This window comes from Bicyclus anynana, chromosome 27 (assembly GCF_947172395.1).
Source record: "Bicyclus anynana chromosome 27, ilBicAnyn1.1, whole genome shotgun sequence".
Classification (NCBI taxonomy): domain Eukaryota; kingdom Metazoa; phylum Arthropoda; class Insecta; order Lepidoptera; family Nymphalidae; genus Bicyclus; species Bicyclus anynana.
Genome location: NC_069109.1, coordinates 4403018 through 4418970, shown reverse-complemented (window position 1 = coordinate 4418970; position 15953 = coordinate 4403018). Strand labels below are relative to the sequence as shown.

Sequence of the window (15953 nt, the reverse complement as noted above, 5' to 3'; positions counted from 1 at the left end):
AATGAGAATATTAGTCATATTTAAAAGATATGGCAAATATTTATATAAAAAAAATAAAATTGAAAAAAAAATGTAACACGTTTTGCAGAACCGCTCTTCGCCGGACTATTCGCCCGTCAAGCACCACTGGTTCTACCGGGTGGACTATGAAGACAAGTCAATATGGCGGGGGTTCTCTTTTGGGGACTCTAAAGCTTTGGAGGATGCGTACAATAGCCGTAAGTATTTTATATTGGTAAGAACTTTACATCTAGATGGGTCAACCTCAGACCAATTATAGAAGGACCTGTATCGCACTCACAGTCACGAGTAAAATTGTCTGTCATTTTCTGAGGAAAACGAGCTTAGATTTGGTATATATTTGATACTAAACTAGTAGTTTTTGCACGTTTTTTACACAATTCAATTACACAAAAAGGTATTTTTACGGAGCTCTTTAACTTACGAACACGATTACTACTATTTAACATCGATACTATAGAGTCAGTTTTTAAAATCGCATTAGATCGTTGATTTTACTTTGACAGAAAAGTAACGTCTAGCGAGGCAGGTCCTATACAATAATTGGTCTGAGGGGTCAACAGAACGAAAGAACGGGGAATAATGTATGCGAGTAAAGGTTAAAATAGTACCTTTTTTTAAAATTGGTTTGATTGTATTGAGGTACTAATCATAAGGAAATAACGTCCTGGTTTAAGGACTTATAATCAAAATGTTTAATCTTTTTTATTTTACACATGGTATCACTAAAATTGAGAAATAAAAAATTTTAATAAAAATATACAACCGACTTCAAAATTATAAAAATGTTTTTACTAAACGAATAGCAAAAAATAACATCGTATGTGCTACGTTTTCAGTTTGCGATAAGTTTGAAGGCGGCGTCAAGGTAGCGCTGTGTTAGTTATAGCCGTTTCTAAAAATATACAACCGTCTGAAAATCCTAAATGTTTATGATTTAAACGGCTTGAATTAATACATTAATTACTTGGTACCGCCTTCAAACTGATCGCACTGAGCAAACTGACAAAGTAGCACATACGATGTTATTTTTGCCTTTTAGTTTAGTAAAAACATTTTTTATAATTTTGAAGTCGGTTGTATTTTTTTATTTCTCCATTTTTAGTAATACCATGTTATATGTGTAAAATAAAAATAATTAAACATTTCGATTATAAGCCCTTAAACCACGACGTTATTTTCTTATCATTAGTACTTCGATACAATCAAAGAAACCAATTTTAAAAATACTACTTTAACCTTTACTCGCATTCATTCTTCTCTTTGTGTTACCCATCTAGATGTAAAGTTCTCATCAATACAAATTAATCAAGCCCAATCACAAGATAGCTACTGTAAACCGTTGAGGAGTTCCCTTAGCCGTCCTTTGTCTTCATCACCAGACCCCTATCTTCAGTCGCAGTTCATTTGAACTCTGCTCTTTGCTTTGAATTTTGCACGCGTTCTCTTTTTAAAAGAGGCTTACTTACAAGGATTTTATGTCCAGTGTCATCGGCTGATAATGGTAATGATTGTGATGATATAATGATGAATTAATGTTTGCCTGCAGCTGACCTTAACGAGAACACGGTAGTTGCAACGGACGGCGGTCGTTTCGACGTCAACGTAATGGGACGCATCAGGACGGCTGTGTATTGGACAGACAAACCTACCAATGTCATGAGGTAATCAATGTTGTGATAGCCGTGATAGCCCAGTGGATACGACCTCTGCCTCCGCTTCCGGAGAGTGTGGGTTCCAATCCGGTCCGGGGGCATGCACACAACTTTTCAGTTGTGTGCATTTTAAGAAATTAAATATCACGTGTCTCAAACGGTGAAGGAAGACATCGTGAGGAAACCTGCATACCAGAGAATTTTCTTAATTCTCTGCGTGTGTGAAGTCTGTCAATCCGCATTGGGCCAGCGTGATGGACTATTGGCCTAACCCCTCTCATTCTGAGACTCGAGCTCAGTCAGTGAGCAGAATATGGGTTGATAACGTAATCAATGTTGAGTATGGTATATCAATGACAAACACATAGGGTACATAGGGTAGAGCATTGCACGACTGTGAAGTGACGGGTAGCAGTAACAGTGATTTTACCATTATTTTGTGGTAGAGGAAACACATCGTGCAGGTCCAAGGACTTGTGACCTTGGGGGTAGGTTTAAAGGATGCTTTCAGAATGCATAAACACTCACTTTACCTGACATCTTCTCCATGCCCTCACTAAACAATTTATGATAAACAATAATTGTAATTATTGTTTATCACAAAACATTATTGCACAAATCACACAACTGGCAGCGTGACGGTGTCTACGCTGCCTAACAAACAACTGAGCTCCCCTCCGCTAAACAATAACATAAATAATGACTGTTAATAGCACCTGTAATCGAGGGACTTGGGGTACTACAATAGACCAACGGGGCGAGATGGGAACCCCCCCCCCCTCTGTTGAGCTATTGAGGCTCTTTGTTGAAATACAAAATGTTTACAGATGCAGTTGGTTCTACAAAGGCACGGCGGTGCCCCGATATATCCCTTACACGGAGACTGTGGCCGAGAAGCTAGAGGTTTGTCGTCTCATTTCTTAAAATTGTCTCTTCAAAATCTTCCTTACTTGTTATCCTTATATATATTATATGTAACAAATCTAGTTAAAGTAGCCATTACTGACAGACAAGAGTTAGTGTTAACCGAATTGGGATGATGACAGTTTTTTAAATTGTATATAAATTAAGAGTATGCTAATAGTAAAGCAATTTTCTAAAAGTAACAGGATATCTGCGATCATTACTTTCGGAGCTACAGGGATTTAAAAGGTTAGATTTACGGCGCTGCCGCGGATCCCTGAAAAACGCTCCATACAAAATGGCACGAACTAGTGACGTCGTTGGCTCGCTGATCGTTAAGATTTGTATGGGCGTTCAAATAAAATCATTATAATATCTTTGTTATTTGTGCGTTTATGTTTATAGTTCATTTATAAAAAAATGTCACATTTAATGTAAGGAAGCTAATACTGTATGAATATTCACGTAATTTCGAAAAAAAAAAATTTGATAGATTTTGAAATTTTATAATCTTATTTATGACGGAAAATGCATATAAGAAATCTTGGTCGCAAATTTGCTTTTAAGCTTTTCTAGGCTCCCCAAAGTTATATCCAAAGTTCAGTTTTTCCGGTTACTTTGCATTTCCAAATGCATATACCAAACGGACTATAGATTAGGGATTGCAATCCAGCGGCGTTTTCAATCCAGCGGAATTTTTGCTGGATTGACCTGAATCCAGCTGGATCCAGCGCGGATCCAGCAAAACGTGGAACGAAAATAAAAAGACGACATTTTTAAGACTTTTTTTATTAATTTGTACTTCTTACGATAATCTTTGAAATCTTCCACTCATTTGGTGATATCTTATATTAATTTGCTTTGGTTTTTTAATAATTTGAGATCAAAATAATCAACATAAAATTGAATAACAAACATATAACCACTAACCTTATATTCATATAACATTTAAGATAATGTTTCTAAGTAAGCACTATCTTATTAATTATGCTTATGTTTAATGATAGGACGGCTAATCAGTAGCCAACAGTCTCACAAATTCTTTTAAAATTAACTTAATTAACATTCTTTTAAAAAAGGACCGTAACAATAACACTATTTTAATTTTCAATACTATTTTTGTATTAAACAAAACAAGCTTTGAAATAATCTTCTCTCCGCTCGTTAATCCTTAATAATTAAGCAGTTTAAAGTCTGACGATAAGAGACTACTTCTTTTTTTGAATTCTCTGAAAGTAAGACCTTAGAAAACAAATTTTATCTATAGTCTTATCTCCCAACCTGCTTCGCACAGAACTGCATATGTAGCCGGCTGCTGAGAATGCCCTTTCGGCCTCTACACTGGTCGGTTTTAAGGTCAAATACTCATAAACCACTGATAAATGTTCACCTCGCACTCCTTCGCTTTCATGAACGCTCATTTCTCTTTTTAGGATCTTTTCGTAACGACTTTTCGTAACTTTCGACGGGTTCTGCGTCATCATCTATACGATCTACTTCTATCTCCATGGTATCTTCTTGCACCGGCTCTATAATATATTGTTTATTTACTCGTTTTAACAATGTTTTTATCTCCTGCCGCATCGCATTCTTTTTTGGCAATGGAAAAAAGCCAGGTTTTTTAACTGCTTCTTCATACTTTTTTGGATTTTTCAAGTACACTAATGTACCAGTAACTTCGGAGGGGCGTCATTCTGCGATTCTGTTGCGTAGTGCTTCAGCTAGCTCGGCGCTTAGGGAAGTCTCTCTAACAATAACCAACACGCACTTCATATGCACTTTAGTGACACAAAGACACTTTCTATCGAGACGAGAGCAGTTATTCAACTCATCAACTGTCTTTGATTTATAAAATAAACAAACATAAGCGATACAGTTGGTAAGGGGGAAAGGGGGCGGGCGGCGTTGCCTTTCATGCGGCACGTGCTATGGTGACAGAACGGCAACGTTGCCGCGCCGATTCGAAAATCAAAAACTAAACAAAACTAAACAATAGAAATTGATACCTACGTTTGCGGATCCGCATCGCTGGATCAAGATGTATGCTGGATCCAGCATGTTTAAAAAGGCGCTGGATCCAGCTGGATTGCTGTATGCTGGATCCAGCAATTGCAATCCCTACTATAGATACTCGTATATCGTATGGTATAGGAAACCTGCATATCTAAAGATTTTCTTAATTCTCTGCGTGTGTGAAATCTGCCCATCCGCATTGGGCCAGCGTGGTGGACTATTGGCCTAACCCCTCTCATTCTGAAAGGAGATACGTACTCATTGAGCCGAATATGGGTTGGTAATGATTGATGTTGATAATGAGGATTACTATGATGATGATGATGAATTGTTGTTCAGGAGATGTACCGCAGCAGCGTGAGCTCGGGCGAGTGGCACCGTCGTCTGATGCTGCCCAACGAGGAGATGGTGGTGATGCACGGCCCCTCGGTGATGGTGCATTTTCTGCAGACTGCTGACGCCTTCACCTCCACGCCGGTCAGTGCTCTGTTGTCCAGTATACGTAACATGTGATCAAAGAGTATTTGATAAACTTGAATTCAGTTGTTTGTTAGGCAGCGTGAACACCGTCGCATTAGTGATTATGTGCAATAATGTTGTGTGTTCTGGAGTGTGGGCATGGAGAACATGTCTGTCAGGGGAGGTGAGTGTTAATGCGTTCTGAAAGGATCTTTTAAACTTACACGCAAAGTCACAAGTCCTGGTACTTGCTCGAGGTGTTTCCTCTACTACAAAACGATGCTACAATGACTGTTAATGCTACTTGTCACGTTACAAGATGTACCAGAACATTAAATAATTTGCCGCAAATCTCGAATGGTCATATCAACTTATGCAATTGTATTTATTTATTTATTTTATTTATGCTTTATCTTTTTTTTCTTTCGAAAATAATAAAAAAAAAATGAATTAAAAAAAACTTGAGAGTTGTCAAGGTACACGTTTATGGAACAAAGTTCGCTATCGATATCGCATCCCATCCCATCCCATCCCATCAAATCTGGGAACATTCATCAAAAGGAACTTTAGGGTTTGGGGGGCCTTTTGAAGACCCTGGAGCTCACCAGCTGTCTTCAGGCCACGACTTACAACTATAGCAAATACATTACTCTCCTTACGCAGTCGGGTAAAGTGTCGTTTAAAAAAAAGTCCGTCTAGCCCCTATTCGCAACGCGCGATAAGAAACTTCGTTCCAGAAATAAAAAAAAAATGTCTTTACTTCGAGCTGGAATCGAACTTTGGTTTAATAAGTTTTTCCCCTTAGTTTCACACCACTTGTCCAGTTGAGTCGATATGATAACGTCGAAATGTATCAACTTGCACGGCTCGGGTGTTAGGTTTATTTTCGTTACGGAATTTCTTGATTCGGTCGCCGCGATAAAAGCTATGCAATAACTTAGAAACTATTCCATTGCCTCTTTTAACCATCCTACTTCATCCTAATCTATCCTTCATCCTAACCCATCCATCCTTATCCCCAGCTATTCGTATTCGGTAAAAGCGTGTATCGCAACCCAAAGATCAACGTATCGGAGGACCAAACACAGAAGATAGACCACCTCATCTTCATGGTCCATGGCGCGGGAGAGTGGAGGTTCCAGAAGGAGAAAATTGTTAGTCTCTGCTTGTTGTTGTTGTAGTCGACATGAGAAAAGCCCAATGGCGATCACAATACTATATTTATTGGTTTTTACCCGACTTCTACTGTCAGGTAAAGGCTTATAAATAGACAAGAATATATTTATTACGTTTTACCCGACTTCCATACTCCGGCAAAAGCTTGTAATACTTATTTATAGAACTGTTATGTAATGGGGGCAATTGCACAATAGACAGCACGAGTGCTACAATCGCTTATTACGTGCAGTGGCATACAATGCTTTTTCTACGATCATAATAACAAAAATTGGTAAATAATAAATAATAATTGTCGGTGGGCATGACCTCCTAGATTTTGTCTCTTATAATATGAAAGTCAGAATTTTTGTAGCCAATATGGAACTATTTAAAAATAAAAATCTTTGTAGCACAGTTTACCTGTGTGATAATGAATACTACCTGAGAAAATGAATAACTTTGTGATATGGTTTGAGGGCTTCCGATTTCGGAGGGTGTGGGTTCGAATCCGGTCCGGGGCATGCACCTCCAACTTTTCAGTTGTGTGCATTTTAAGAAATTAAATATCACGTGTCTCAAACGGTGAAGGAAAACATCGTGAGGAAACCTGCACACCAGAGAATTTCTTAATTCTCTGCGTGTGTGAAGTCTGCCAAGCCGCATTGGGCCAGCGTGGTGGACTATTGGCTTAACCCCTCTCATTCTGAGCCCGCTTCCATCTTAGACTGCATCATCACTTACCATCAGGTGAGATTGTAGTCAAGGGCTAACTTGTAAAAGAATAAAAAAAAAAAAAAAAAGACTATGTCTTTGGGTCCAGGAAGTAATCTATACTAATATAATAAAGAGGAAAGTTTGTGGTACTGTATGGGGTAATTTCTGAATCTACTGATCCGATTTTTATTTCTTTTACACGTTATTTGTGAGTGCCAAAGGCTATTATCACCGTATTCAAACGGGAACGAGAACTACGCGGGTTTAAACTAATCTCTTAGTCTCTTATTCATACTAATATTATAAAGAGGAATAATTTGATTGTTTGATTGCATAAATCTGAAACTACTGAACTGATTTGAAACATTCTTTCACTGTTTCAAAGCTACACTGGCCCCGGAACTATCGGAGTCTGCCAACCCGCATTGGGCCAGCGTGGTGGACTATTGGCCTAACCCCTCTCATTTTGAGAGGAGACTCGAGCTCAGCAGTGAGCCGAATATGGGTTGATAATGATGATTCCTACAGGCCGTGATAGCCCAGTGGATATAACCGGAGGGCGTAGGTTCGAATCCGGTCCGGGGCATGCACCTCCAACTTTTCAGTTGTGTGCATTTTAAGATATTAATTATCAAGTGTCTCAAAACGGTGAAGGAAAACATCGTGAGGAAACCTGCATACCAGAGAATTTTCTTAATTCTCTGCGTGTGTGATGTGGTGCCAGCGTGGTGGACTATTGGCCTAACCCCTCTCATTCTGAGTGGAGACTCGAGCTCAGCAGTGAGCCGTATATGGGTTGATAACGACGACGACGATGGTTTGAGGTTTTATACTACGAAATGGGAGTAGAAAAATATATTATTGATATATACTAATGTTATAAAATACATAAAATTATAAAAATTAAACGATATTTAAAAAAAATAATTAAATACAACATTTATTTATATTTCCTACAGTCAATGCGTCAGCGGGTTGTAAGAGGTTGCGTCGAATCGGAAATAGAGGATACGGAACCATCGAGCATAGACCACCTGCTGCTGATGTGTCATGGCGTCGGCTCCGCGTGTGACATGCGCTTCCGGTCTGTAGAGGAAGTTGGTACGTTTATGAAATTTTACCCGTTTTTACCTGTGGCTTTATTCAATCTTACCTTTGATTTGAAAGGTTATAGGTAACTACCATCGAGCATACCTGTTGCTGATGTGTGTCATATCAGCTTCCGATCTGTGGAGGGAGTTATCCTTAGTTTGCTTAGTTTACCTTTGAATTTTAACCGATTTTACATGACACTTATTCTATCTTACCTTTGAAAGGTTATAGGTTAAGGTTATAGGTATAGATCACTTATTGCTATTGTGTCATGGCGTCGGCTCCGCTTGTGTTATGAGCGTCCAGTCTGTAGAGTAATGTACATTTAGTTTAGTTTACCTTTGAATTTTAAGTGATTTTATCTGAAGCTTTATTCAATCTTACCTTTGACTTTGGTGATAGGTAAGTTTCATTAAATATTTATTTTAAGTTTCATTAAACCACGAGGCGTCGGCTAATTAAAGACTAGTCAACGCCACGCCGTTTCTCTCCGGGTAGTTCCCATAAGAATACGAGGATATAATATAGCCTGTGACACTTACACATAACGTGGCTTTCAATTAAAAAAAAATCAAAAAGAATTTTAAAAATCGGTTTAGTAGTTCCAGATATTACCCCTATAATTTATTAAGTTTACACTAACTTTACCTCTATAAAATACTTATATTGAGTGTTGATAAAGAAACAGGTAAAACTATTGTATAAAATTAACTATTTTGCTTGTATTGTCTATGGTTATAAACAAATGTTGATACATGATTAAACTTTGATTACAGTGGATGACTTCAGATCTACAAGTTTGCAACTCGTGCAAGCACATTATAAGAACTCCTATGACAATGGCCTGGTTGGTAGAGTTGAGGTAACATTGGTTAAATATTATTTAATGTTTATACATCTAAAACAAACAAATGTATGTTTATTTAAGTTAATAGTAATAAAGTCGCTGTAAAATTAAATATCATATTGAATTTATAAATTTAGCATAACGGGGATGATGAGACATTCGAGTAAATAAGGTCAATGTTAACTAATTTATACGTAAAAAGCAAAGATTGTTTGGATGTTTGCAAAATAAATAAGATTATAAAATTTCAAAATCTATTAGATGAAAATTCATAGTTTTAGGCTCCTTACATTAAACGTGACATTTTTTTAATTTTTTGTACTATAAACACAAACGCACAAATAACAAAGATATTAGTAATTTTGTTTGAACGCCCATAGAAATATAGCGATCATTATGATCAATGACGTCATTAATTCGTACCATTTTGTACAGGGCGTATTTCAGGGATCCGTGGCAGCGCCGAAAATCTGACCCTTTAAATCGCTGTAGCTCCGAATGTAATGATCGCAGATACCCTGTTCCTTTTACAAAATTGCTTTACTATTAGCGTACTCTTAATTTATATACAATTTAAAAAACTGTCATCATCCCTATTCCAGGTGCTTCCAATATCCTGGCATTCCAGCTTACATTCCGGCGAGACGGGCGTGGACACGCGGCTGGCGGCGGTGACGCTGGAGAGCATCCCACGATTGAGGAACTTCACCAACGACACGCTGTTGGATGTCCTGTTCTACACCAGCCCTGTGTTCTGTCAGGTAAATGTTAATAAATATGGGTTTTCTCCTTAAGAATCGATTTTTCAATATAGCCCATATATGAAAAAAATATGGGCGGTAATATTCGACGAGCGAATGACAGCGTTACGTTTTTGTGCGCAACCTATTCTGCGCACCTTTCACTTTTCAGGCGTTGGTATTGAGACGTACACAGTGTACGCTGCGGGACAACATACACTATTTATACAGTCGAACTGAAAGAGTAAACTCCATTCGTGCGTCGGGGGTGACACACACTTTTTTTTTATTTATTTAATCTCCTTCCCTCAATGGATTAAAAACACTATACACTAGTTAATAGAATATATACAAAACAATTGAAAAAGTAAAGTTTGCCTGCTTTCACACTGCAACTGTGGGGTTGCCAGATATAAACAATAAAGTAATGTCATTTATATACCTATTGAGACGTACATAGTGTACGCTGCGGGACAACATACACTATTTAGAAGAGTTCTGAAAGAGAGAGAAGAGAGAAACTCCATTCGTGCGTTGGAGCTGACACATACTTTTTTTTTATTTACAGACGATCATAGACACTGTGTGCAGTGAACTGAATCGAATCTACGCGTTGTTCAAGCAGAGGAACCCTGGATTCGAGGGTGGTGTGTCTTTAGGTGGTCACTCGCTGGGCAGTGTCATTTTGTACGACCTTCTGAGTCACCAGGTACCTCAGGTAAGTTTCGTTAAAGTTCCATGGGGGTATACCAGGGTTCCGTGGGCCGACGTTGTATGGGCCGATGGGCATTCCCCTTTGATGAAAAAAAATAGCAAGTTTAAAGAATCCTGATACAGAGGTGATATCGTGTTGTCAGGTGGTCTGTGACATATTTTTCACTTTCTGTGTCACTAGGCACCGAATATATTCTTGCTTTACACCGTGTTCTATGTGTTCGCGTTTGGCTTTGCTAGGAAAGGAAAATAGAAAGGACTTACTGAGACCGCTTCGTATCTTCTTTTTCACTCACAATCACAGCCAAGTTTTATAGTTTGGTAACTTATATGCGAAATATCAAAGTGTCGCGGCGCGTGCGTACAAAGCGTATATAAGTAGCGATGGGTTACGTGCGACTAATTAATTTAGTTTTCAGCGGCGTTTAAGAATAACGAGGATTATGCGGGACAGAGAGGAACTTATAGGATGCGTTGGAGTAGAAGTGGGATAGGAAGCGTTAGCTTTGCGCGAACACTATGAATGACATAAAACCTCACATGTTAGTTAAGTATGCCAATAATAAGGTGAAAACAAAATTCAAAACTCATTTATTTCAATTAGGCTTAGTCTTAAAGCACTTTTGAAAGGTCAAGATTATGTCATCATAATTTAATTTAATCTAATGGTGGTAATAATAGTCGAAAAATTAAAATTAAAGTTACGAGAGTTCCAAACGCGCCTTGGTTCGAGAAGAGCCCACAACAAACTCAGCCAAGGTTTTTTGTTTTTGTTTACCACCATTTTACAAACTTATTTAAAACTAAGCACACAGTTTAACACCAAGCTTTAAGCCATTCCCAAAAGCTTGCGTTTAATAAACACTTTGAACTTTTTAAGAGACATTCCAGTGGCTTCATGTGGTAGTTTATTATAAAAACGTAAGCAATTGCCCTTAAAAGAATTACTAATTGTTTGTAACCTAGTATGGTGAGCAACAATTTTATTTTTATTTCTGACATTAATGTTACAAAGATAAATAAAACCGAAATACACTAACGGATTACCTATTGTCTCAGGATGCAGGCAAACCAGTGTCGACAGACAAGACGTATGTGACAGGAACGGCCGGTACCGGCCAGCCGTGCGTGAAGTACCCTCGTCTGGACTTTGACCCTGATACCCTGTACGCTTTGGGCAGCCCTATTGGTAAGTCAACAATGAGTATTTTGACGGCCTCGGAGGTCCTGGGTTCGATCCCCGGCTGGGCAGATTGAGATTTTCTTAATTGGTCCAGGTCTGGCTGGCTGGGAGGCTTCAGCCGTGGCTAGTTACCACCCTACCGGCAAAAACGTACCGCCAAGCGATTTAGCGTTCCGGTACGATGCCGTGTAGAAACCGAAAGGGGTGTGGATTTTCATCCTCCTCCTAACAAGTTAGCCCGCTTCCATCTAAGACTACATCATCACTTACCATCAGGTGAGATTGTAGTCAAGGGCTAACTTGTAAAGAATATATAAAAAAAAATAGAGGATCACAAGAATATTTATTAGTTAATTGATTATGAAATACGGCTAAAACTCACGTGATATAAGGTCGGAATTAGGTAAGTTTGGTTAATGAACCGTCGGAGAGTGTAACGGAACCTTCACTCTTCACCACTCAACCCCTCTCCCAGCGCGCGATGCGAGCAGCTGCGCGTCGCGCACCCGCACTTCGCAGTTTGGTTCGTGCCGCGATGCAAGAACAAGCTCATGACTAAGGACCCCGTATGGGTTCGAAACTAGTCTGGCATACTCCGACCTAATATCACGTGAGTTTTAGCCGTGTTTCATAATCAATTAATATGAATAACACTCACGATAGTTTAAATTCTAAAATATTTATTAGTTTTTACCCGACTTCCGTAAAATATTTATTAGTTTTTACCCGACTTCCGTAAAATATTTATTAGTTTTTACCCGACTTCCGTAAAATATTTATTAGTTTTTACCCGACTTCCGTAAAACATTTATTAGTTTTTACCCGACTTCCGTAAAATATTTATTAGTTTTTACCTGACTTCCGTAGTCAGGTAAAAACTGATAAAATATTCGGGGTTATATTAATGTTTACAGGTATAAAACTAGTTATGCCAAATTGACCCCTTTTTCCGTATCTTTGTAATTAGATTATGTTGTCTATTTTTAATTGATATCGAGACAATTTTTCAATTAATTTTTCAAGAAAATCTTACAGCTTGACCTTTAGTTGGTAAATGCGTTACGAAAATCGTAATCAGGCGATGCGTGCTTGATCTACAGGCATAGCGATGCGTGCGTGATCTACAGGCATAGTGGAACAGTGTTTGTTATTTTAAACTACCAGGTGGCGTTCTTACAAAACTTCGAAACAATCCCTTTTTGTACATTTCAAGAACCTGTAACTAGTCACGGCCGAAGCCTCCCACCAAGCAGACCTGGACCAATTAATTAAACCTCAATTAAGAAAACCTCAATCGGCCCAGCCGGGGCTCGAACCCAGGACATCCGTCTTGTAAATAAACCGCACATACTACTGCGCCACGGAGGTCGTCAAAAGTTGTTTTAAATTGCTATCGAGACAATTTTACAATAAATTTTTGAAGTAAAACTTCAACGTGAAATGCGTTACGAAAATTGTAATCAGGCGATGCGTGCTGCCATCTACCGGCGTATTAAAACAGTGTTTGTTAATTTAAACTACCAGTAGATGGCGTTCTTAGAAACTTTGAACACTGAAACAAACTCTTTTTGTACATTTCAAGAACCTGTTGCGATGCAGTTACGCTTGAGGAACACAGATGGTGCTTTTTGATTTATTTTTGAAAGAAGTTTTGCTTCAGTCGTAAGGTCTACAGAACACTGTTTTTTTTAATTATATTTACAAGTTAGTTCTTTGTATATTAATTATTATTTATTTCATCGTTTTTGTTTCAGCAATATTCGAATGCATCCGTGGTGTCCACACGCTCGGCCTGGACTTCTGTTTGCCGACGTGCAAAAATTTCTTCAACATCTTCCATCCGTACGATCCCATCGCTTACAGGTAAATGACGTTACTTAGCTAGTCATGTATTGTCATCAGAACTCAGAGCGTGTGCAAAATTTCATCCTAATCGAAGACCGCAAAGTGGATCAAATTAAGATTCTAAGATTTTCTTACAAGCGTGTTAATAAAGGCTATAACCTCAATAGCTCAACGGTAAAGCGGTCGGACTCATCACCGAGGGGTGGTGGTTCGATCCCCGCCCCGTTGGTCTATTGGCGTACCCACTAGCACAGTCTGTGTCGACTGTTGGAGGGGAATGAGAATAATGGTCATATGAAAAAGATATGGCAAATATACTTTAAAAAAAAAAATGTTTTTTTCCATACATCAGATTGGAACCCATGGTGAACCCAGTACTGCGAGATGTCAAGCCGTTTTTGATTCCACACCATAAGGGGCGGAAACGGATGCACTTAGGTAAGGACACAGAATACATATACAGTACAGAAGAATCACTCCGCAACGTTATTTAAATGAATAGCGACTCTAGCTACAACATAATAAGGCGCAATTCAGTTCGTACTAAATTAATAGACTACCGTTTTATTCACCTACAACTCTTATTATTATTATATCTATTGTGATAACTATTCTGTACGTGATGACTATTTTGATTTTAAAATAATAAAATAGTGAGTGTCATTGATTTTATCACAATATACAACAACGCGTATTTTTTAAATATTCATCCAAATTATATAATGCAGAATAAAATAAATATTACAATGTGTGTTATGTACCTACGAAGATATGTCAAATATGTTAGTGTGCACTATGTAAGTTTTGCTTTTTTTTTAATTTATTCATCATTTATAACCATTTACATTATCTAAAACTAAAGTAATCTAAAACTAACTAAACAAACAAACAACAACATTAATAATAATAAAAAGAAAATTATACGTAAAGACTCAGGCGTCGTAGAATTCATCCCAATCGATGTTCATTAGTAAAGTGATCTTATTTCTTTAGTTTTGGTGGACAATTTTTAAAATATTTTTTTTTATTTTTTTAATAATATTGAAAGTTACTGATGCGACGGTTCGTGTCGAACTGACTCTAGAATGTATTCGTTTTTGAATTTTGTATTCGGAGCGGCTACGACACTTTTGTGTTCCGTGCGCTCCATCTGTATATAATTATGTATTTATTACTGTATTTTTGTAGTTTTTTATATTTGTGACGTCATTGTCCAGAGCTGAAGGACACGATGGCGCGAGTGGGCGCCGACATCAAGCAGAAGCTGCTGGAGTCCATCAAGAGCACGTGGTCCAGCATGTGGAAGACGCAGCCTCCTCCTGACACGCATCTCGAGAAGGTGAGTAGACCCAGTGGCGTGCACACGGCTTTCAACAAAGTTTGCACTATTTTTTTTTTTTTATTCTTTACAAGTTAGCCCTTAACTACAATCTAACCTGATGGTAAGTGATTATGCAGTCTAAGATTGAAACGGGCTAACTTGTTAGGAGGAGGATGAAAATCCACACCCCTTTCGGTTTCTACACTACATCGTACCGGAACGCTAAATCGCTTGGCGGTACGTCTTTGCCGGTAGGGTGGTAACTAGCCACGGCCGAAGCCTCCCACCAGCCAGACCTGGACCGATTAAGAAAATCTCAATCGGCCCAGCCGGGGATCGAACCCAGGATCTCCTTCTTGTAAATCCACCGCGCATACCACTGCGCCACGGAGGCCGTCAAAAACTACTACTATATCTATACTAATATTATAAAGCTGAAGAGTTTGTTTGTTTGTTTGCTTGAACAATAATCGCTAATCTCAGGAACTACTGGTTCATTTTAAAAACTCTTACAGTGTTAAATAGGTACATTTAATACATAATACTCTAACTGTCTCTATGGTCCCGTGGTAAGCTGGTTCGGCTATAGACAGTGAGGTCCAGGGTTCGAATCCCGGGTCAGGTTAACAAAAAAAAATACGTTATTGGAATTTTTCTCGCCTCGGAGAGCACATAAAGCCGTCAGTCTGATCTCTCACCGGTCTATGAGAATGAGGGAGTAGAGAGTGAACAACCATTGTAACACGAGTGCTGCTATGGCTAATTACGTGCAGTGGCTTACATTATCAGGGGGTATATTTTATCCCTGCATTCCCACGAAGGTGAGAACTACGCGGGTTTAAGGGAGAGTTTCTGCTAGTATTAAATATCCTAAGGATCCTAAACACAACTAATTATTTCAAAATTTTTTTCAGGTGGTTGAAGAGGAAATGGAGAAAGAGCAATTGAACGCCGAATGCAGCAAAGAAGACCAAATACAAGAAAATGAGGTGAGAAAGATTTTTTTTATATATATATATATATATAATGATAACTTAAGACAGTTGGATATGTCACCGTTAAATTGTAAATTTCTTTAATTTATAATCTCACTCGTGATATTATAATCTGCCGTCATATTGTGGACTGAAAATACTGATTACAATTTAACGTGTTATTTTTCGGTATATTATAATGTATCGGAAGTGAAACCGTTAAATTGCAACCTTAAAACGTCAACTGTCCGAACTTGACCCTGATTGGTCGGCCTTACAGCAGACAGTTCTGTGTCCATAGAGTTAGGAATGAA

The 15953-nt window shown here is 38.3% G+C and overlaps 1 protein-coding gene across 2 annotated transcripts in view; it reads left to right on the top strand.

Moving 5' to 3' along the window:
• The window catches only part of LOC112049543 (uncharacterized), a 119485-nt gene that overhangs the window by 95291 nt on the left and 8241 nt on the right, over positions 1–15953 (top strand). For both annotated transcript variants that reach the window (XM_052890408.1, XM_052890407.1), the window contains exons 4-16: positions 89–218; positions 1571–1685; positions 2504–2579; positions 4932–5069; positions 7883–8024; positions 8792–8877; positions 9465–9623; positions 10171–10320; positions 11376–11505; positions 13254–13362; positions 13697–13782; positions 14562–14683; positions 15580–15654. In XM_052890408.1, the coding sequence (XP_052746368.1) occupies positions 89–218; positions 1571–1685; positions 2504–2579; positions 4932–5069; positions 7883–8024; positions 8792–8877; positions 9465–9623; positions 10171–10320; positions 11376–11505; positions 13254–13362; positions 13697–13782; positions 14562–14683; positions 15580–15654 (1518 nt within the window). The remainder of the gene's footprint in view (positions 1–88; positions 219–1570; positions 1686–2503; positions 2580–4931; positions 5070–7882; positions 8025–8791; positions 8878–9464; positions 9624–10170; positions 10321–11375; positions 11506–13253; positions 13363–13696; positions 13783–14561; positions 14684–15579; positions 15655–15953) is intronic.